Source organism: Somniosus microcephalus, unplaced genomic scaffold (assembly GCF_052327205.1).
Source record: "Somniosus microcephalus isolate GS21.2 unplaced genomic scaffold, FLI_Smic_1.0 unresolved_chr3, whole genome shotgun sequence".
NCBI lineage: Eukaryota > Metazoa > Chordata > Chondrichthyes > Squaliformes > Somniosidae > Somniosus > Somniosus microcephalus.
The window spans coordinates 35,630,486-35,652,170 of NW_028225181.1; the positions used below are offsets into that span (position 1 = coordinate 35,630,486).

At 45.7% G+C, this 21,685-nt stretch overlaps 1 protein-coding gene across 3 annotated transcripts in view; it reads left to right on the top strand.

The window, feature by feature from the left end:
- The window catches only part of LOC147091365 (NACHT, LRR and PYD domains-containing protein 3-like), a 93,977-nt gene that overhangs the window by 57,188 nt on the left and 15,104 nt on the right, over positions 1-21,685 (top strand). For all 3 annotated transcript variants that reach the window (XM_085976750.1, XM_085976751.1, XM_085976752.1), the window contains one exon: positions 17,192-18,929. In XM_085976750.1, the coding sequence (XP_085832876.1) occupies positions 17,192-18,929 (1,738 nt within the window). The remainder of the gene's footprint in view (positions 1-17,191; positions 18,930-21,685) is intronic.

The following is a 21,685-nucleotide window of genomic DNA, read 5'->3' on the forward strand; positions in this document are numbered from 1 at the left end:
TTCTCTGCTCTAAGGAAAACAACCCCAGCCTGTCCAGTCTCTCGTAATAGCTGAAGCACTCCAGCCCAGGTAACATCCTGGTGAATCTCCTCTGCACACTTTCCAATGCAATTACATCTTTCCTATAGAGTGGCGACCAGAAGTGCACACAGTATTCCAGCTGTGGCCTAACTAGCGTTTTGAACAGCTCCATCATAACCTCCCTGCTCCTGCCTTCATTAGCCGAGGCATGGAATATAAGTATCCCATATGCCTTTTTAACCACCTTATCTACCTGTGCTGCAGTCTTCAGGGATCTATGTGCATGCACACCAAGGTTCCTCTGTCCTTCCTAGGGTCCTATCATTCATTGTGTATTTCCTTGCCTTGTTAGTCCTCCCAAAATGCATCACCTCACACTTTTCATGGTTAAATTTCATTTGCCACTGTTCTGCCCATCTAACCATCTATATCGTCCTGTAGCCTAAGGCTTCCCTCCTCGCTATTTACCACTCCACCAATTTTCGTGTCATCTGCAAACTTACTGATCTTACCTCCTACATTCATATCTAAATCATTAATGTACACTGCAAACAGCAAAGGACCCAGCACCGATCCCTGCGGTACACCACTGGACACAGGCTTCCAGTCACAAAAACAACCTTCGACCATCACCCTCTGCCTCCTGCCACTAAGCCAATTTTGGATCCAATGTGACAAATTGCCCTTGATTGCATGGGCTCTTACCTTCTTGACCAGTCTCCCATGCGGGACTTTGTCAAAAGCCTTACTGAATTCCACGAAGACTACATCAACTGCACTACCCTCATCCACACACCTAGTCACCCCCTCGGAAAATTCAATCAAATTGGTCAGACACGATCTCCCCCTGACAAAGCCATGCTGACTATCCTTGATTAATCCTTGCCTCTCCAAGTGGAGACTAATTCTGTCCCTCAGAATTTTTTCCAATAATCCCCCCACCACGGCTCCCTCGCGCTGACCCCCCCCACGGCTCCCTCGCGCTGACCCCCCCCACGGCTCCCTCGCGCTGACCCCCCCCCCCCCACGGCTCCCTCGCGCTGACCCCCCCCCACACGGCTCCCTCGCGCTGACCCCCCCCCCCCCCCCCCACGACTCCCTCGCGCTGACCCCCCACGGCTCCCTCGCGCTGACCCCCCCCCCCCCCCACGGCTCCCTCGCGCTCTCTTTCTCCCCCCCCCCCCAAAGACCCTCGCGCTCTCTTCCCCCCACCCCACCCCCCCCCCAAGACCCTCGCGCTCTCGCTCTCTTCCGCCCCCCCCAGCCGCTCGCTCTCGCTCCCTTCCAACAACAACATGCCCTCAAAAAAAGCCTCGGCACCGCCGGGTACTCTAGCTAGTATACTTATAAAATACCTTGGTATTTTCCTTTATATTGCCTGCCAGTGTTTTTTCATGCCCCTTCTTCGCTCTCCGAATTTTTTAAGTACCCCGCTGCACTTTCTATACTCCTCTAGAGCTTCCACTCTTTATTCCTTTGTATCTGCCATAAGACTCCCTTTTTTCCTAATCCATTCTTGTATTTCCTTGATATCCAGGATTCCCTGGGCTTGCTGGTCCCATCCTTGCCCTTTACAAGAACATGTTGGCGTATTCTCTTTCCTTTCTGAAAGACTCCCACTGCTCTGATGTGGATTTTCCTACAAGTAGCTGATCCCAGTCCACTTTGGCCAGATCCTGCCTTACATTAAAATCGGACTTCCCCCAATTTAGAACATTTATTTCCATCCGTCTTTTTCCTTTTTCACGACTACCTTAAACCTCACCGAATTATGATCACTGTCACCAAAATGCTCTCCTACTGACACTTCTACCACTTGCCCGACTACATTCCCTAGAATTAGGTCCAGTACCGCCCCCTCTCTTGTAGGACATTCTACATGCTGGCTCAAAAAGCTCTCCTGGATGCACTTTAAGAATTCCGCACCCTCTAAGCCTTTCACACATATTGTAGTATATGTACCTTTAAGAGGAACTATGTTTTTGAAGCCCCTGTATACTGTAGTACCAGTAGTGACCACTCGGGTATATAAGCCTGTGTAGCGTCTTGTGCTGGAGTTCACCTCCAGACATTGTTCAGTAAACACTTGTTAAATCAACTCCTGCATTCCGTGTCTCCATTAACACACGGATCTAACAGTGGCGACGCATTAGAAACGAACTTACCTGCAATTCGGCAGCACCTCGAGGGGAACAATTCCTCAGACGAAGGTCGAAGCCAGAAGCAAGAAAAAAATAAATAAATGACTCGAAGTAACTCGAAAACGAGGGCCAGGCTTGGTCTCCAGTCTGTGGTCTCCCCAGCTAAACGGGCTGGTGGCAGGTAGTGCACTGATCCTTCCTGGGCTGTGGTGGGCTAGAGCTCGATCGAGTGGCTCTGCAACGAGGCCGGGCAGCGAGTCGGGAAACAGAAGCAAAGAGAGAGGGTGGAGCACTCAGGGTGCGGTGCTGCGAAGCAGGTCGGCGTTCGGACCGAGCAGAGGGAGGGGAAAGTCCCAGAGGGTCCGCTCCACGATGGGAACGGTTCGCCAAGTAACGGAGAAACTATTGAAGCGCTATAATTAAAAAAAGTCGCAGAGGGTCCGCTCCACGACGGGAACGGTTCTTCAATTACGGAGAGAATATTGAAGCGATATATATAAAAAAAAATAGAAATACCGCGAAAAGCTGCAGGTCGCAACGGGAACCGCGGAGAACAGCGTTGGCAGCAGCGGCGGGAAAGCGCGGGAGGCACCATCTTAACTCGGCGGGGAAGAAAGAAAAGTGCGGGAGGCGCCATTTTGATCCATCGGGGACGGAGGAAAAGCGCGGGAAGTGCCATTTTAGATTTTCAAGATACTGAAGACTGGCAATATTACTGCTTTCGATAGTGATATAGAAGATTGGGCCACATATGTGGAAAAGAGTGGAGGTATATTGCAAGGCGAATGAAGTAGCAGATGATAAGGCATCGGTACTTCTAAATCTGATGGGCGCAAGGACATACGGGCTGTTACGAAACTTGATCACTCCAGCCAAACCGATGGACAAGAATTTTAATGAGATTGTTGATACCTTACAGGAGCACTTAAACCCAACACCGCTGCTGATAGCGGAACAATTCAAATTCTTCAGGAGGAATCGGCACAAGGATGAAAGTAACGCTGATTACCTCACTGAATTAAGAAAGCTGTCAAAGCACTGCCAATTCGGGGCAGGACTGGCAGATTCTCTACGAGACAAATTCGTCTGCGGTCTCCTAAGTGAAGGAACACAGAAAAGACTACTTTCTGAGAAAGATTGACACTGGACAAGGCTTTCAATGTGGCTGTATCATACGAAGCAGCAGCAAGAGGAGCTGCAGAGATACAGCAAAAGACACAGGACTTCGGCACCCATGAAATGACACGGGGTTTCGAGAGATGTTATCGCTGCGGCAGATCCACCCATGACCAGAAGGACTGCTGGTTCAAGGACAAAGCATGCAGGCAATGAGGAAAGATGGGACACATTGCACGTGTATGCAGATCTGGAAAGAAATCCGCTGACAGTAAAAAGGTCAATAAGGAAAAGTACAGAAAGTTACAAATGATGACGGACAGTAGCTCCGAAGACCACGAGCGATAGCGACTCCGGAAACAAGAGACTAAGCTGTCTCAAATTACATAATGTAATTGCCAAAAAAGATTACCAGACCATTTGGGTTACCCTCATGATAGCGGGGAACCCAGTCAAAATGGAGCTAGATACAGGATCAGCTCTGACCGTCATGAGTCGACGGGATTGTGAGCGGCTATTTCCGCATATACCTTTGAAAGACACATCCATTGTCTTGAATACATATACGGGGCAGAAAGTATACCCCAGAGGGAAAATAAGGGTCCCTGTTGTATACAATGGCAAGGAAATACAGAAGTTGTATTTATACGTTCTGCAAGATGGTGGTCCACCGTTGTTGGGACGTGAATGGATCAGAAAGATACGTTTGGACTGGCACTCCATTCAGACACTGACGGTGACCAGTAAGAAAAAAAACGAAGATGACGTCATACCTGGACGATTAAAAGAAATCTTGGCTAATGCCAAAGAAGTGTTTCAACAGGAACTAGGAACCCTGAAAGGCGCCACCGCCTCAATAAAAGTGGAAGATGTGGCAATTCCCAAGTTTTTTAAGGCAAGGCCGGTGCCATACACAATTCGTCCAGCCGTCGAGGCAGAGCTGGAGACTTTGGAAAAAGCAGGCGTGTTATCCAAGGTAGATTGGAGCGAGTGGGCAACACCCATCGTCCCGATCATGAAGAAAACGTTGAATAATGATAAATCTGAAGAACAGAGAAAAGTTCGCATCTGTGGGGACTTCAAGGTGACTGTAAACCCGGTTCTTCACACTGTACAGTATCCTCTTCCGAGGATAGAAGATATTTTCGCCTCACTATCCGGAGGGAAACGTTTCACCAAAATTGACTTAGCACAGGCATATCTACAGATGGAGGTTGAGGAGGCCTCTAAAAAGTATCTCACGATAAACACACACAAAGGCCTGTACCAGTACAATCGACTAGTTTTCGGGGTGGCATCAGCTCCGGCTATCTGGCAAAGAGCTATGGAGCAAGTCCTGCAAGGGATTCCGGGGACTCAATGCTACCTAGACGACATCCTTGTAACAGGAGAAAACGACAACGAGCACCTTGCCAACTTGGAGCAGGTGCTCACGAGGCTGAGAGAACGGGGCCTACGAGCAAATCGCCCCAAGTGCGAATTTTTCCAGAAACAAATATATTGTGGCCATGTCATTAACGAAGAAGGGTTGCATAAGTCACCTGAAAAAATTGAAGCGGTCGTAAAGGCCCCAGCGCCTGAAAATGCCTCTCAATTAAGGTCGTTCCTGGGATTAGTAAATTACTATCATAAATTTTTACCAAACTTGTCGACGGTTCTGCACCCGCTTAACGCACTGCTACAAACGGGAGTAGTTTGGAAATGGACCGAAGACTGTAAACGTGCCTTCCATAAATGCAAAGGCTTGATCACATCCAGGGATGTGTTGGCTCATTACAACCCATCACTGCCAATCAGACTGGCGTGCGATGCATCCCCTTACGGCGTGGGAGCGGTATTATCGCATAGATTCCCTGATGGCTTGGAGTGGCCGATAGCTTTTTCGTCACGCTCATTGAACTCAGCTGAGCGTAACTATGCCCAGATCGACAGGGAGGCGCTCAGCCTGGTGTGGGGGGTGAAGAAATTCAACCATTACCTACACGGGCAAAAATTTACCTTGTTGACTGACCATCAACCCCTCGTCTCCATATTCAACCCTAAAAAGGGCGTTCCCATTATGACAGCGCAAAGGCTGCAGAGGTGGTCCCTTTTCCTAGGGGCACACCAATATGACATAGAATACAAAGGATCAAAACAGCATGGAAATGCTGACGGGTTATCGGGCCTACCATTGCCAACGGTGGAAGAGACGACTACAGTGGACCCAGTGGAGATATTCCACTCGACCATAGTGGAATGTCTACCGGTGACAAATTCTAGCATTTGAAAAGGAAACGCGAAATGACCCGACTCTCACGAGTCTACGATTTAACGGTGAAGGGATGGCCAGCACGTGGCGAACCACTGTTGCCAGCATTCTCGCAAAGAAGAGAACAGCTGTCAGTGTGCCGATGAACCTTGATGTGTGGATCCAGAGTGGTGATTCCACCCAAACTCAAGGATCGAGTGCTAAAGGAGCTTCACGAGGGGCATCTGGGTGGAGTGAAAATGAAGAACTTAGCCAGAGCGTTTGTGTGGTGGCCAGGTATCGATGGAGACATCGAAGAAATGACCAAGAGCTGTCTAGGATGCCAGAAGGTCCAAAACGCCCCACCACAAGCCCCTCTACATCCATGGGAGTAGCCCTCATCTCCATGGCAAAGGGTACATAGCGACTTTGCTGGTCCATTTATGGACTCAATGTTCTTAATCGCGGTGGATGCACACTCCAAGTGGCCGGAGGTAATAAAGATGTCTTCCACCACCACGGAAAAAACCATCACAGTATTAAGGACCATATTCGTCAGGAATGGGCTGCCTGCACAGATCTGTTCTGATAATGGACCGCAATTTGCGTCCGAAGAATTCAGGAAGTTCTTAAAAAAACAATGGGGTTAAGCACTACAAGTCCACCCCATACCATCCCGCCACCAATGGATTGGCTGAAAGGTTTGTCCAGACCTTCAAGAAGGCCATAAAGGCCATGGGTAATGAAGACATAAACCTACAACATAAGGTAGATAACTTCTTGTTTGCGTACAGGAATGCAACACGTGGTTACAAACCAAACCCCCGCCATGATTTTTTTCAATAGAAGACTAAGATGCCGGCTGGATTTGGTCAAGCCAAACGTCAGAAGGGACGTAGAGAACCGGCAATTTCAAAGCATGAATGAAAGGCCAACTAGAACCTTCCAGATAGGTCAACCAGTTTTGGCCCGGGACTACCGTACCGAGAAATGGCAGCCTGGAACTATTTGCACATGACTAGGACCGCTGATGTATACCGTGGACATTGGAGAAAGCATAATAAGGCGCCATGCTGACCAGATCATAGAGTCATCCAAAAAAGGACAACCTACACCACAACTCTATACGCCTAGTGATGAAGCAGAGATACCCATAGTATTTACCTCCGATCCGGTGATACTGGAACCAGATGAACCCGACACTGGCATTGAAGCCGAATCGACCTTGCCAAAAGAGCCTACTACACCACTGAGGCGTTATCCGGACCGAGTCAGGAAGCCTCCAGAGAGACTAAATTTGTAATTGATTAACTTCAGCAAATGTGTCTATTATTGTTCTCGTAAAAATGTTATTTAATGATTACTTAAAATGTAATGTACTATTTATCTAAAAGGGGAGGAATTGTAGTGTATGTACCTGGTAAGAGGAACTATGTTTTTGAAGCCCCTGTATACTGTAGTACCAGTAGTGACCACTCGGGTATATAAGCCTGTGTAGCGTCTTGTGTTGTTAGTTCACCTCCAGACTTTGTTCAGTAAACACTTGTTAAATCAACTCCTGCATTCCGTGTCTCCATTAACACATGGATCTAACAACTATCCCAGTTAATATTGGGGAAGTTGAAATCCTCTATATTACCCTATTATTTCTAAACTTCTCTGAGATTTACCTACATATCTGTTCCTCTGTCTCCCGCTGACTTTTTGATGGCCTATAGTACACTCCCAGCAAAGCGCTTGCCCTCTTTTTGTTTTTAAGTTCTACCAATATTATGGTCACTTGTCCCTAAAGGCCCCTTTACCACAAGATTATTGATCAGTCCTTTCTCAATACACAGTACCAGATCCAGAATAGCCTGTTCCCTGGTTGGTTCCTCCACATACTGATCCAGGAAAACATCTTGCATGCATTCCAAGAATTCGTCCTCCACACCATTAGTGGTAATTTGATTTGCCCAATCAATATGTAGATTAAGATCCCCCATGATTACCGTATTGCCCTTGTTACATGCACTTCTAATTTCTTGATTGATACTGTGCCCTACATTATCACTACTGTTTGGTGGCCTATACACATTTCCCATCAATGTTTAGCACCCTTTGCTGTTTCTTAGCTCCACACAAACTGAATCCAGTTCTACATCATGGTCTGCCGAGCCAAGATCTTTTATCTCTACCGTACCAATCTCATCCCTTATTAACAGCGTTACGCCACCTCCTTTTTTTGTCTGTCCTTCCTAAATGTTGAGTACCCTGGACCATTCAGTTCCCAGGTTTGGTTACCCTGCAACCATTTCTTTGTAATGGCAATTACATCATACCCATTTACTTCCATTAGTGCCATTAAATCATCCACCTTGTTGCGAATGCTACGTGCATTTAGATAAAGTGCCTTCAACATTGTTTAATATTTTTCTGCACTTTGACCCTCTTTACTCTTGGCCTTCGTTTCTGCTCCCTACTAGTTTTGCTGACTACTTTTCTACCTTGCACTTCCAGCTTTCTTTCACTCTGCTTTGGGCCCACACTTAGGTCCCCAGCACCCTGACAAACTAGTTGAAATCCTTCCCAACAGCACTAGCAAACCCCCCTGAGAGCATATTGGTTCCGGTTCTGCCAACGTGTAATCCTCCAGCTTTTAATCCCCAGAATTGGTCCCAAAGACTCAGGAATTTAAATCCCTCCCTCCTAGACCATCACTCCAGCCATGCATTCATCTGATCTATTCTCCTGTTTCTGCTCTCGCTAGCACGTGGCACTGGGAGTAATCCAGAGATTACTGAATTTCGAGGTCCTGCTTTTGAATTTATTTCCTAGCTCCCTATATACTGCTTGCAGGACTTCGTCACTCTTTCTACCTATGTCGTCGTACCAATTTGGCCCGGGACCTCTGCCTGTTCACCCTCCCCCTTCAGAATGTCCTGCAGCCGTTCAGTGACATCTTTGACCCTGGCACCAGGGAGGCAACATACCATCCTGGAGTCACGTCTGTGGCCACAGAAACATCTATCTGTTCCCCTTACGATGGAATCCCCTATCACTATTGCTCTCCCGCTCTTTTTCCTCCCCTCCTGTGGAGCTGAGCCACTCGTAGTGCCACGGACTTGGCTCTTGCTGCATTCCCCTGAGAAACCATCTTCCCCAGCTGTGTCCAAAACGGAAAATCTGTTGGAGAGCGAGATTGACCCAGTGGACTCCTGCACTACCTTCCTAGTTCTTTTACTCTGTCTGGTGTTCACCCATTCCCTTTCTGCCTATGCACTCTTTACTTGCGGTGTGATCACCTCCGTTAAACGTGCTATCCACGTAGGTCTCATCCTCGCGGATGCTCCACAGTGACTCCAGCCGCAGCTCCAGATCCGAAATGCGGAACAGCTAGTGGAGAATTTTCCCCCCGATTCGCATTGACTTCAGTTTTACTAGGGCTCCTTGATGCCACACTCGGTCAAATGCTGCCTTGATGTTAAGGGTATTCACTCTCACCTCACCTCTGGAATTCAGCTCCTTTGTCCATGTTTGGACCAAGGCTATAATGAGGTTGGATGCCGAGTGATCCTGGTGGAACCCAAACTGGGCTTCAGTGAGCAGGTTATTGGTGAGTAAGTGCTGTTTGATCGCACGGTCGATGACACCTTCCATCACTTTGCTGATGTTTGAGAGTAGACTGATGGGGTGGCTAGTTCTGGTGCCCAAGTCTTCAGCATGACAGCTGGGACGTTGTCGGGGCCCATAGCCTTTGCTGTATTCAGTGCAGTTTCTTGATATCTGGAGTGAATTGTATAGGCTGAAGACTGACTTCTGTGATGGTGGGGCCCTCAGGAGGGGGCTTGCCCCAAAGTTCTTTTCGCACAAGATTCTCACAATCACTGTGTCGAGAGCGTTGGGTTTTCTGAGCTTTAAGTCAAATCAACAGCAGTTAATGGGGATTTCCTTTTGCGAACTGCTGTGACCTCAACAGTCTGCCTAAGCAGCCAATCTACAGTCAGAATTCTCACAGACAGCGAACAAGGGAGTGAACAAGTCCTTAAAATTAAAAAATGTTAGTGAGCAAAACAATGCTTGGGGCTCTCACAAGGGGGAATACCACACCTGAGATAAGGTTGGGCAAACATTAAAATATTTCCTCTGAAAATTTCCTTAAAACAAATACTTCTATTAAAATGGACAAATTCCACACTGCGCAAAAGTAAAATTAGTTTCCAGACCCTTAACAGTTGTTTACTAGTAATAACGCTTTAATTCCCCAGTCTCAGCAATTCCTTTCGATCTAACGTTTTGTGAGGAATTGGAAAGTGTACATATGTGGAAGAGCTGAAGTTCTCTTCAGTTTCCCTGATCTGGTATTTACACTGATTGCCGGCTCAGCGGGAGCAGGTGGCGGTGGGGGGGGGGCACAGCGCAGCTTGTTTCGGAGCTCTCATTGACAAGACCGCAACTTCACGATTTTCGCATGCACCTGCTCATGTGCCAAAATCCCGCAGTTGTAGTCAGCTTCAAAGCAAGAATCATGGCAAATGCTGTCAGTTCGCTGTCATTCCAACCGCAAATTCTGGGTTCATAATTTCTGAAACACAATATAACAGGATATGATTTCAAAAGGCATTCGATAAGGAACCCCATAATAGACTGATGAACAAGGTCAGAGAATGTGGAGTCAGGGGACAAGTAGCACATTGGATTGCTGGCTGGCTTCAGGACAGAAAGCAGAGAGTAGGAGTAAAGGGTAGCTATTGACGGTGGCAGAAGGTGGGTAGTGGTGATTCACAAGGATCAGTGCTGGGACCACTGCTGTTCCCAATTTACATTAACGATTTAGACTTAGGAATCAAAAACACAATTTCTAAATTTGCAGATGACACCAAATTGTGGGGGGAGGATAGTCAATACTGAGCAGGACTGCAACAAGTTACAGGAGGCCAATAATAAACTTGCAGAATGCATATAATTGGCAGATGAAGTTCAGCATCTAAAAATGTGATGTATTACATTTTGGTAGGATGAATAGGGAGGTCACTTATCACTTGGAGGGTGCGAGTCTCGGTGGGGTAGAGCAACAAAGAGATTTCTGGGTACAAATACACAAATCACTAAAGGTTGCGACACAGGTTAGCAAGACCATAAAAAAAGCAAACCAAGCACTAGGGTTTATTTCTGGAGGGATAGAATTGAAAAGCGGGGAAGTTATGCTAAACCTGTATCGAACCTTGGTTAGACCACACTAAGAGTACTGTGTACAGTGCTGGTCACCATATTATAAGATGGATATAGAGGCACTGGAGAGGGTGCAGAGAAGATTTACAAGGATGATGCCAGAAATGCGAGGGTATAATGATCGGGAAGGGATGAAGAGGCTGGGTCTATTTTCTCTTGATAAAAAGAAGGCAAGGGGTGACCTAATATATGTCTTTAAAATTATGAAACATTTTGATAGCGTGGATACAGTGAGAATGTTTCCACTTGTGGGGACGAGCATAACTAGAGCCCATCAAAGACAGTCACCAAGCAATCCAACAGGGAATTCAGAAGAAACTTCTTTACCCAAAGAGTGGTGAGAATGTGGAACTCGCTACCACAGGGAGTGGTTGAAGCGAATAGTATAGATACATTTAAGGGGAGGCTGGACAAGCATATGAGGGAGAAGGGAATGGAGGGTTATGGTGATAGATTTAGATGAGGAAAGACGGGAGGAGGCTCATGTGGAGCATAAACGCCAGCATGGACTGGTTGGGCCGAATGGCCTGTTTCTGTGCTGTATATCCTATGTAATGATTAGGGACAGCAAATGGCCATTTCTCCCAAATGAGCGTTTCTCTATTATAGAGATGAACCCAACTAGCCTTCCTCTCAGTGTATCCACAGAATCGCATTTACTTGTCTCCTTACTCCACTAACACTGCCCCTTTAGTGTCCTTCCCTGATAACTGTTCCCCCGCTCTATTACCCTTTGGGTAAAAAAGTTACCTTAGTTTAACTTCCTACTTCTGACATTCAATTTTCTCGGTTACTGATTAATTTGTAAATGTGAGCCTGTTTCCTGCACGAATGTCGTGAATTCCATTAAAATGTTTCAATACAGAAGTCTCTCGCCCAAACAAAGCACATCAAACCCCCTCAACCTAAACTCCTAATACCTTGAATAATCTTTCTCATTCCCCTCTGTACCTTCAGAATGACAGTAACCTTCACCAGTGATCAGGTGACTGTGGAAGTAGAGTTAATACACCAGATAACCAGAGTCCTGAAGCAACAGCAAATGACCTCCTGTCCTTTCACAGTCTGTCTCTCGCTCAGTGCCCACAATACCACAGATTACATGTACGAGTCCTGATATAAGGACAGTGGATTTCTGTTAAGGATCAGAGAGGATTAAATAGAGAATTCCAGAGCTTAGGGCCGAGGAAGCTGAAAATAGGCTGGCAATGATGGAATGATGAAAATTTGGGATGCGCAAGAGGCCAGAATTGGAGGAGTGCAGAGATCTTGGGTTGTAGGGCTGGAGGAAGCTACAGGGATTGAGAGGGTGAGGTCATTATGGAGGGATCGGTATGCAAAAAATGATTATTTTTAAAACGAGGCATTGCCGGACGCGGAGTTGATGTAGGTCAGCGAGGAATGGGGTGAACGGGACTTGGGGCAAGTTAGGTTCGGGGCAGCAGAGTTTTGAATGACCTCAAGTTTCCGGAGGGTGCAAGGTGGGAGGCTGACCAAGAGCGCTTTGGAATAGGGAGGCTGAGCAGGAGAGGGTTGGAGGAGTTCACCTGGAGGTAATGAAGACATTGGTGTGGGTTTCACCAGCAGATGAGCTGAGGCAAGGGCAGAGACGGCCAATATTATGGAGGTGGAAGTACGCAGTCTTGGTGATGGAGAGGATATGGGGTTGGAATCTCAGTTAAGGATCAAATAGTCTGCCGATTGGAACTTACTTCCCTTCCCAGACTGTCCATCACCCAATGCACACAATATCATAGATAACGTGCCCAAGGTCTGATAAAATAATAGTGGGGTTCTGACCATTTACAGTCTGTCCCTCTTCCCACAGATAGCCAATGTCCTATTTCCCATTTCTGAAGATCGTAAGCACCACTGACTGTGTGAATGATTGAGCTACTAGAAGTCTACTGTCTTTTATAACCAGGATCATGTGTGGATTTGTAATGAACATGAAAAATAAGAGCAGGAGGAGGCCATTTGGCCCTTCGAGCCTGCTCCGCCATTCAATAAGATCATGGTTGTTCTTCTACCTCATCTCCACTTTCCTGCACTAGCCCCATATTCCTTGATTCCATTAATATTCAAATATCTATCGATCTCTGTCTTGAATATAATCAATGACTGAGCCTCCACAGCCCTCTGGGGTAGAGAATTCCAAAGATTCACCACCCTCTGAGTGAACAAGTGGTTCCTCATCTCAGTCCTAAATGGTCGCCTCATATTCTGAGACAGTGACCTCTGGTTCTAGATTCCCCAGCCAGGAGAAACATCCTCCCTGCATCTACCCTCTCAAGCCCTGTAAGAATTTTGTATGTTTCAATGATATCAGCTCTCACTCTCTGAACTCCAGAGAATATAGGCCTTGTCTACTCAATCTCTCCTCATAGAACAGTCCCCCCATCCCAGGAACCAGTCTGGAGAACCTTTGTTGCACTCTCTCTATGGCAAGTATATCTTTCCTTAGGTAAGGAGACCAAAACTGCACAAAATACTCCAGCTGTGGTCTCACCAGGGCCCTATATAACTGCAGTAAGATGTTTTTACTCTTGTACTCAAATCCTCTTGTAATAAAGGCCAACATAACATTTGATTTCCTAATTGCTTGCTGTATCTGTATGTTAACTTTGTGATTCGTGTACAAGGACATCCAGGTCCCTCTGAACACGAACATTTCCCAAAGTCTCACCATTTAAAAAAATTCTGCTTTTCTATTTTTCCTACCAAAGTGGACAACTTCACATTTCTCCTCATTATATTCAATTTGCCATGTTTTTGCCCACTCACTTAGCCTCTCTATATCACCTTGAAGCCTTCTTACAACCTCCTCACAACTTACATTCCCACCCAGCATTGAATCATCAGCAAACTTAGATATATTGGCACAGAACTTCGGGTCTCCCCATGCGTACTCACCTGTAGGCCGAATGGAAGTGCCGGTTTCCTGCATGCACTGCACATGCGCGGGAAACCGGATCTTCCATTCCCCTGAACGAAGGGGTTCAGAGTTCGAACACATGTGCGGGAGAGGCTGCGCGTGCGCATCGAACTTATGTTTTTTTGCAGGTTTTCCTGGGAGGGTAAGTCTCCAGAAGTTACACATTTAAAAATCAGGTGCAGGGCCTGCTTCTTACAAGATAAGTGGTGAATTAATTAAAATTGAAATATTTTTTCCACAGCTTTATTATTTTTAAATACCTTAAAGCAAGGTAAGTGTATTTTTAGCCCAGTTAGAAAATAAAATTATTTTTTTCAAATATTTAAATTATTGTTTAAAATAGTTATTTCGTGTAATTTATAGTTTATTTAAAAAATCTGAATTTTTTCTTTAAATTTATTTGAAGATTTAGTGAGGTTTTGGGGCCCGTAGTATTTATAAGTCTTGACAGCTCTTCCTGTCAAACTTATGAATGGAGCATTCCCTGCTCCGATTGGCAGCCCATGGCCCACGTGATCCCAGGGGACGCATCGAACTAACTGCACCCCTGGGATCCGCAAGCACTGCCCGCCGGCAGCTGGAGCAGGCCCAGGATCGGAATTCCACGGGGGCCCACAACTCAACGGCCGGCGCGCAAGTTAAGTGCAGGTCGGGGGCTTGCACCCGTGGGAAGCCCCTGACCCGAATTTCTGGGCCATTACATTTGGTTCCCTCATCCAAATCATTGATATATGTTGTGAATAGCTGAGGCCCAATCACTGATTTTTGTGGTACCCCACTAGTTACAGCCTGCCAACCAGAAAATGACCTGTTTATTCCTACTCTCTTCTGTCCGTTAACCAGTCCTCAATACATGCTAGTATATTACCCCCCAATCCCACGAGTCCTAAATACTGAGGTTTAATAACTTCTTGTGTGGCACCTTATCGAATGCCTTCTGAAAATCCAAATACACCAGATCCACTGGTTCCCCCTTATCTATTCTGCTAGGTACAAGCTCAAAATCTCTAACAGATTCGTCAGACACGATTTCCCTTTCATAAATCAGTGTTGACTCTGCCCAATCCTATTAATATTTTCTAAGTGCACTGTTACCACGTCCTTAATAATAGATTCTATCAATTTCCCTACGACTGATGTCAGGATAACTGGGCTGCAGTTCCCCATTTTCTCTCTCCCTCCTTTCTTAAATAATGTGGTTACATTTGCTACCTTCCAATCTGTGGGGACTGTTCTAGAATCAAGGGGATTTTGGAAAATGGCATCCAGTGCATCCACTATCTCTGTAGCCAACTCTTTCAAAACCCTAGAATGTAGGCCCTCAGGTCCAAGGGATGTATTGGATTTCAGTCCCATTAATTTATCCAGTAGCTTTTTAACTATTACTAAATTCTTTCAGTACCTCATTCTCGCTGGACCCTTGGTTCTCCACTATTTCTGGGAAGTTTTTTGCATTTTTCTTCCGTGAAGAGAGACACAAAGTATTTGTTTAATTTATCTGCCATTTCCTTATTACCCATTATAATTTCTCCTGTCTCAGCCTGTAAGGGACCCACATTTACTTTCACAAATCTTTTCCTTTTTACATAACTAGCAGATTTTACAGCCTGTTTTATGTCTCTCACTAGTTTACTCTCATTCTATTTTCCCTTTCTTATCAGTTTCTTGTCCTCCTTTGCTGAATTCTAAAATACTGACAAACCTCAGGCGTACCACACTTTTTGGCAATAATAAAAGCATCTTCCTTTGATCTAATACTATCTTTAACGTCTCCTGCTAGCCACGGTAGGAATACTTTTCCTGTTGGAATTTTGTACCTTAAAGGAATGTATATTTGTTGTAAAATATGTATTAATTCTTTAATTGCTCGCCATTGCTTTTCTACCGTCATAGCTTTTAATGTAGTTTCCCAATCTATCTTAGCCAACTCGTCCCTCATAACTACGTAGTTTGCTTTGTTTCTATTTAAGACCCTAGTTTCAGATTTAACAAAATCACTTTTAAACGCAACATAAAATTCTATCATATTATGGTCACTCTTCCCGAAAGGCCCCTTTACTACAAGGTTATTAATTAATCCTTTCTTATTTCACAATACTAGATCTAAACTAGCCTGTTCCCTAGTTCGTTCCTCAACATACTGATCTACAAACCTAACTTGCATAAATTCCGTGAATTTGCCCTCCACAGTATTACTGCACATTTGGTTTGTTCAGTCTATATGTAGATTAAAGTAACCCATGATTATTGTATTACCCTTGTTACATTCGCCTCTAATTTCCTGATTTGTACTCTGCCCTACTTTACAACTGCTGTTTTGGGGGCCTATACACAACTCCCACCAATGTTTTCAGCCGCTTGCTGTTTCTTAGCTCCGCCCAAACTGACACTACTTCTTGATTTTCAGAGGTAAGATTCTTTCTCTCTACTGTCTTTATCCCATTCTTTATTATCACGGCTAATCCTCCTCCTTTTCCATTTTGCTTACCTCTTCTAAAAGTTAAGTATCCTGAAATATTTAGTTCTCAACCTTAGCCACTTTGCAACCAAATCTCCGTTATGGCTATTGGATCAAACCTGTTAATTTCTGTCTGCAGTATTAATTCATCTATTTTGTTGTGAATGCTTCACACATTCAGTTATAGTGTTTTTAGCTTTGACGTATTTCTATTTTCCCCTGATGTTACCTCAGTCATTGATGCCTTATTACCTTTGTTAGTCTCTCTCTCCCATCCTGACGCACTCTGCTTATTTTTACCCAAAACTCTACTCTGCTCTAGAGCCTTGACATTTCTCTCACTGTTTTTAAATGTACTCTTTCCTGAAGCCTCCCACCCCCAACCCTTCATTAGTTTAAAGCTCCGTCTACTGCCCTAGTTATTTGGTTTGCCAGGGCACTGGTCCCAGCCCCATGGAGCCCATCCCAAAGGAACAGCTCCCTTTTTCCCCAGTACTGGTGCCAGTGCCCCATAAATTGAAAGCCCTTCCTCCCACACCACTCGTTGAGCCGCAGAGTTAAACCTCTATTCTGTTTGGCACTATGCCAATTTGCGCGGGGCTCCGGTACCAATCCAGAGATTATTACCTTTGAGTTTCTGTATTTTAATTTGGATCCTAGCTCCTCAAACTTCCTCAGCAGAACCTCTTTCATAGTCATACCGGTCTTTGGTTCCTACATGGACCACGACAACTGGATCCTCCCCCTCCCACTCCAAGTTCTTCTCCAGCCACGATGAGATGTCAATAGTAAAGGGCAGGCCGGAAAGTATTAACCATCAGAGGGAAAAGTCATATCATTGAAACCTGCATGTTCAGTGAATATTAGAATCAAGTGAGGATTGGAAACTCTTCTCAGCCATTGTTTGCTTTCAAACGAGGTTTCCATTAACTGAGTTTTAATTTCAACATCCACCTCTATTGAAGCTGTGAATTAAATCTTGCAACATTTTACTGAATAATGAAATGTTATTGAGAAGTTAACTTCATCATATCAATACAACTAACATTGAGACCACTTTCTCTCTGTTCCATTTGAAGATCTTCAACAGAAACACAAGGAAACACTCCGGGTACAAACTGAAACACTGAGAGTGAACACTATCCTAATAAAGGAGAAGGTTAAGATTTTCCAGGTAGTTGATCAATACGCTGAGCTAACGGTCATTTCTACTGTTCGAGATCGGACACTTGTAGAACATGAACTGCTGGCAAGAGGCCGAGACCATGAAGAGTGGAGAGAGAAACATGTCCGGGGAAAGCTGAAAAAAATCCGACCTGATCAATTGTTCCACAGCAGTTTTTCCCGGAGAAAATCCAATTCTGGGAGTTCAGGAGCAGTGAGCGGAGTCCCGGGGATTGGAAAAACAACAATGGTACAAAAGATTGTGCATGACTGGGCCACTGGGAAAATATACCCAAACTTTCAATTTGTTTTCAGCTTTAAATTCCGCGATTTGAACGCTATTAACTGTAAAATAAACCTGTGGAACCTGATACTCATTTTCTATCCTTACTTGAGAAACATTCTGGGAGAGCTCTGGAAGAACCCAGAGGGATTGCTGTTTATATTCGATGGTTTGGATGAATTCAAGGACAGTATCGATTTTGCTGACAATCGGAGAAATATTGAACCTCAGCACATGTGCACAGATCCCGAATGCCGATGTAAAGTGTCTAACATTGTGTACAGTTTAATACAGCACAAGCTGCTCCCAGGATGTTCAGTGCTAGTGACCAGCCGCCCCACTGCATTACATTTATTGGAAAAGGCTGAGATCAGTGTCTGGGCTGAAATCCTGGGATTTGTTGGTGAAGAGCGGAAGGAATATTTCAACAAGTTTTTTGAAGATCAGACGGTGGCAGTAGCTGTTTTCAAACACGTGGAAGAGAACGAGATCCTGTACACCATGTGCTACAATCCTTCCTATTGCTGGATCCTCGGTCTGTCACTGGGTCCCTTCTTTACACGAAGAAATAGGAAACAGCAGCGACCTCCCAAGACCATCACCCAACTATATTCCTACTACATTTACAACATTCTGGAAAACCATGGCCGAGAGATTGAAAGCCCCCGTGATGTGTTACTGAAGATCGGTGAGATGGCCTTCACAGGAGTCTCCGAGAAGAAGATTGTGTTTGGAAATGGAGATTTGATCAAGTACAATCTGCAACCATGCCAGTTCCTGTCTGGGTTCATGATGGACCTTTTGGAGAGAGATGATTCTGTCCAGAGCGTGGTGTACACATTCCCGCACCTCACCATCCAAGAGTTTGTAGCCGCACTCGCGCAATTCCTGACTCCAGATCCCGGGGACATCCTGAAACTCCTCCGAGAAGCCCACAGCAAGGAAGATGGGCGATTTGAGATATTTCTCCGTTTTGTTGCTGGTCTCTCCTCCCCACAGGCAGCTCGGCCCCTGGAGAAGTTTCTGGGTCCATTTCTTCATCAAACCACCTGCCGAGTGATTGACTGGATGATGGAGAAGATTGAAGGACAGATTGGAAACACATGGAGCGAAACTGATAAAAGGAACCTCCTGAACACATTCCACTACCTGTTTGAGTCTCAGAATCAAGCACTGGCTCGGACCACAGTGGGATCTGTGAAATCACTTACATTTAGTAGATTGACATTGACCCCAATTGACTGTGCGGTCCTGTCTCATGTCATTGGACTCTGTGAAACAATAAAAAAACTCGATCTAGGAGGCTGCTCCATTCAGTGTGAAGGACTCCAGCGGCTGGGACCCGTACTGCACAAATGCCAGGTGTTGAGGTAATGGTTTATTTGTCTCTAACTGTTGGGTGAATTGTAGAACAGTCACGGATTGTGTTGTTGCTCCGTAATGTAGGGAAACAAACAGTTCAGTTAAACCAGAGAGAAGCAGTTTCAACACAAATATGACCAATAAAATAAAAGGATCGGTCAGTAATTCCCTAAAGACCGGAGAATCTAAAATTAATCCTTTTGAACAAGTAGGGATTTTACAGTCTTTATCGAATCAGCAGAAACAGGTCACTGAGAGTCTGATAATTGAATTACAATAAATCACATTTAATAAGGCTGGACAGCAGAATGTAAATAAAATATATAATCAGGCAGTAAAGATAAAATTCATTTAAAATATTTTCCACATCCACCATTTCAATTGGAAACAGGAGAGAAACCCGAGTTTAAATCACTAACATTTCGATATTTACTCCAATACCATGCAGGGTGTGTCTTGTCGAGGGGGTAGTTTCCTGGATTGGGAATATTGGGGAATCGGGAATTCTTTCAGCTGTAAATGTTTACAATTATTCACAGTCCTGAACATTGAGTAAAGATTGATATTCAGGATCTTAAACCTGCCGCTGGAAAGGTTCCAATCTAACTGGAGTACAGACACACACCGGCCAGCGGTAGGGCCTCGCACACAGCGGGTGGCTCCTGGGTAAACTGGGGTCAGTGAACCCGGGAATTCCCCATAATCTGCCCCCTGTGTGTTAGGCCCCGCTTGGGGAGGGAACTTCTGGAAAATTACCCAAAAACTGTCGGACCAGTTACACCTGAAATAAATCTAGAGCCAGTTTAATGGGAATAAAGTGAGAGACTCCGCTCCCCTATAAATTAGGAGCACAGGGACATTTAAAACTTGTAACGGGACAGAATAAGCTTTATTGCTGCAATTGACAAACATTCACTATAAGCCCACTGACTCCCACAGCTACCTGGAATACACTTCCTCACACCTCGCTTCCTGTAAGGACGCTGGTCCATTCTCCCAGTTTTTCCATCACTGCCGCATCTGCTCTGACAATGCCACCTTCCATACCAGTGCTTCCGACATGTCTTCCTTTTTCCTAAACCGAGGATTCCCCTCTACCGTGGTTGACATGGCTCCTGACCATGTCCATTCTATTTCCCGCCCTTCTGCTCTCACCCCTTCCCCCCGCCTCCCAGAACCACAATATAGTTTCTCTTGTCTTCACGTTTCACCCCACCAGCCACCGCATTCAACGGGTCATCCTCCACCAATACCGCCACGTCCAGCGAGATCGCACCACCAAACATATCTTCCCCTCACCTCCCCTTTTAGCATTCTGACGGCACCGCTCCCTCCATGACACCCTGGTCCACTCCTCAATCACCCCAACAAGCCATCCCCTCCCCACGACTCTTACCCGTGCAAGCGCAGGAGATGCAATACCTGCCCCTCATACCTGTTCCCTTCCCAATGTACAGGACCCCAAACACCCCTTCCAGGTGAAACAGCGATTTACTTGTTGTACTTGCAATCTAGTATACTGTATTCGCTGCTCACGATGGCGAGACCAAACGCAGATTGGGTGACTGCTTTGTGGAACACCTCCACTCAGTCCGTAAGTGTGACCCCAAGCTTCTGATCGCCTATCGCTTTAATTCTCAGCTCCACTCTCACTCTGATCTCTCCATTCTCGGCCTCTTACAGTCTTCCAACAAAGCACAAAACAAGATTGAGTAACAGCACCTCATCTTTCAATTAGGCACTATACAGCAGAAATGAAACAAGTTTCTCCCAACATGATGAGGCTGGTCACTGAGCTCCAGGAGGGTAATTCCCAGTGTGGGCGAGTTGTCAACCCGCCGCCACGTGCCTTTCCCAAATATCAGGTCTGTCAGCGCTGAGCAGACCCGACACGTAGCAGTGGGGGAGGCAATCCAGCTCATTATGACCATGTTAACAAAGGATTAACAACTATTGTCAGCTCACCGTCAGAGTTTACCAGTTCACCCACGTGGTCCATGCTGCTCGGGGATCACATCAGGTAAGCAGGGCGGGAGGTGAAAGGCCATGGAATCATTTCATTACTTGACAGCTGGAAATGTGCTATAAAAGCTCCCATCTCACATCTCTTCACTTCTCAAGCACAGAAGCTGTTGCTTGCTGCATTTGGAAGACAGATTGAGCTTTATGCAGGTTGCAAGTGTTTGGAACAAACTATCCAGTGTCACGTCATTGGAACAACCTCTCACCATTGACATATTGCTTCTGACATCTCAAGTTCACCTGCCATCTATTACATCAGAATAGGTACGGTTTATACTGTCTCACCTTGGGCCTCAGAGTCTCATCACCATCAGCCCCAACACCTGCAGCACCAGGCACACCAGCACCAACAACAACACCAACCTGTTCCGCAACTCCTGATGCTGCACAGCACAGAGGGCATCAACACCCGGCCACATTGCTGATCTGGACTCCAGAGATGGCCTCACCATGGCCAGAGTTTCTTCACTTGATGCTGCACGCCCTGGATGACACATGGTGCGCCAGGTTAACACCAGCCCACACCAGCAACACAAAGCATCCCTACAATGCCCAAACCATTCCTGTCACACACATCAGCATTGCGGGGGTTACCGTTATGTCTCAGCATTCACTGCAACTCACTGAGCCACATCGAAAGGTGCACACAGGTATGTCCAAGAACGGAAAATGTTGTAAATAAAGATTTCAATGTTTGACACCACATTAACAGAAACTTCATATGAACATTGGCTAAAACACA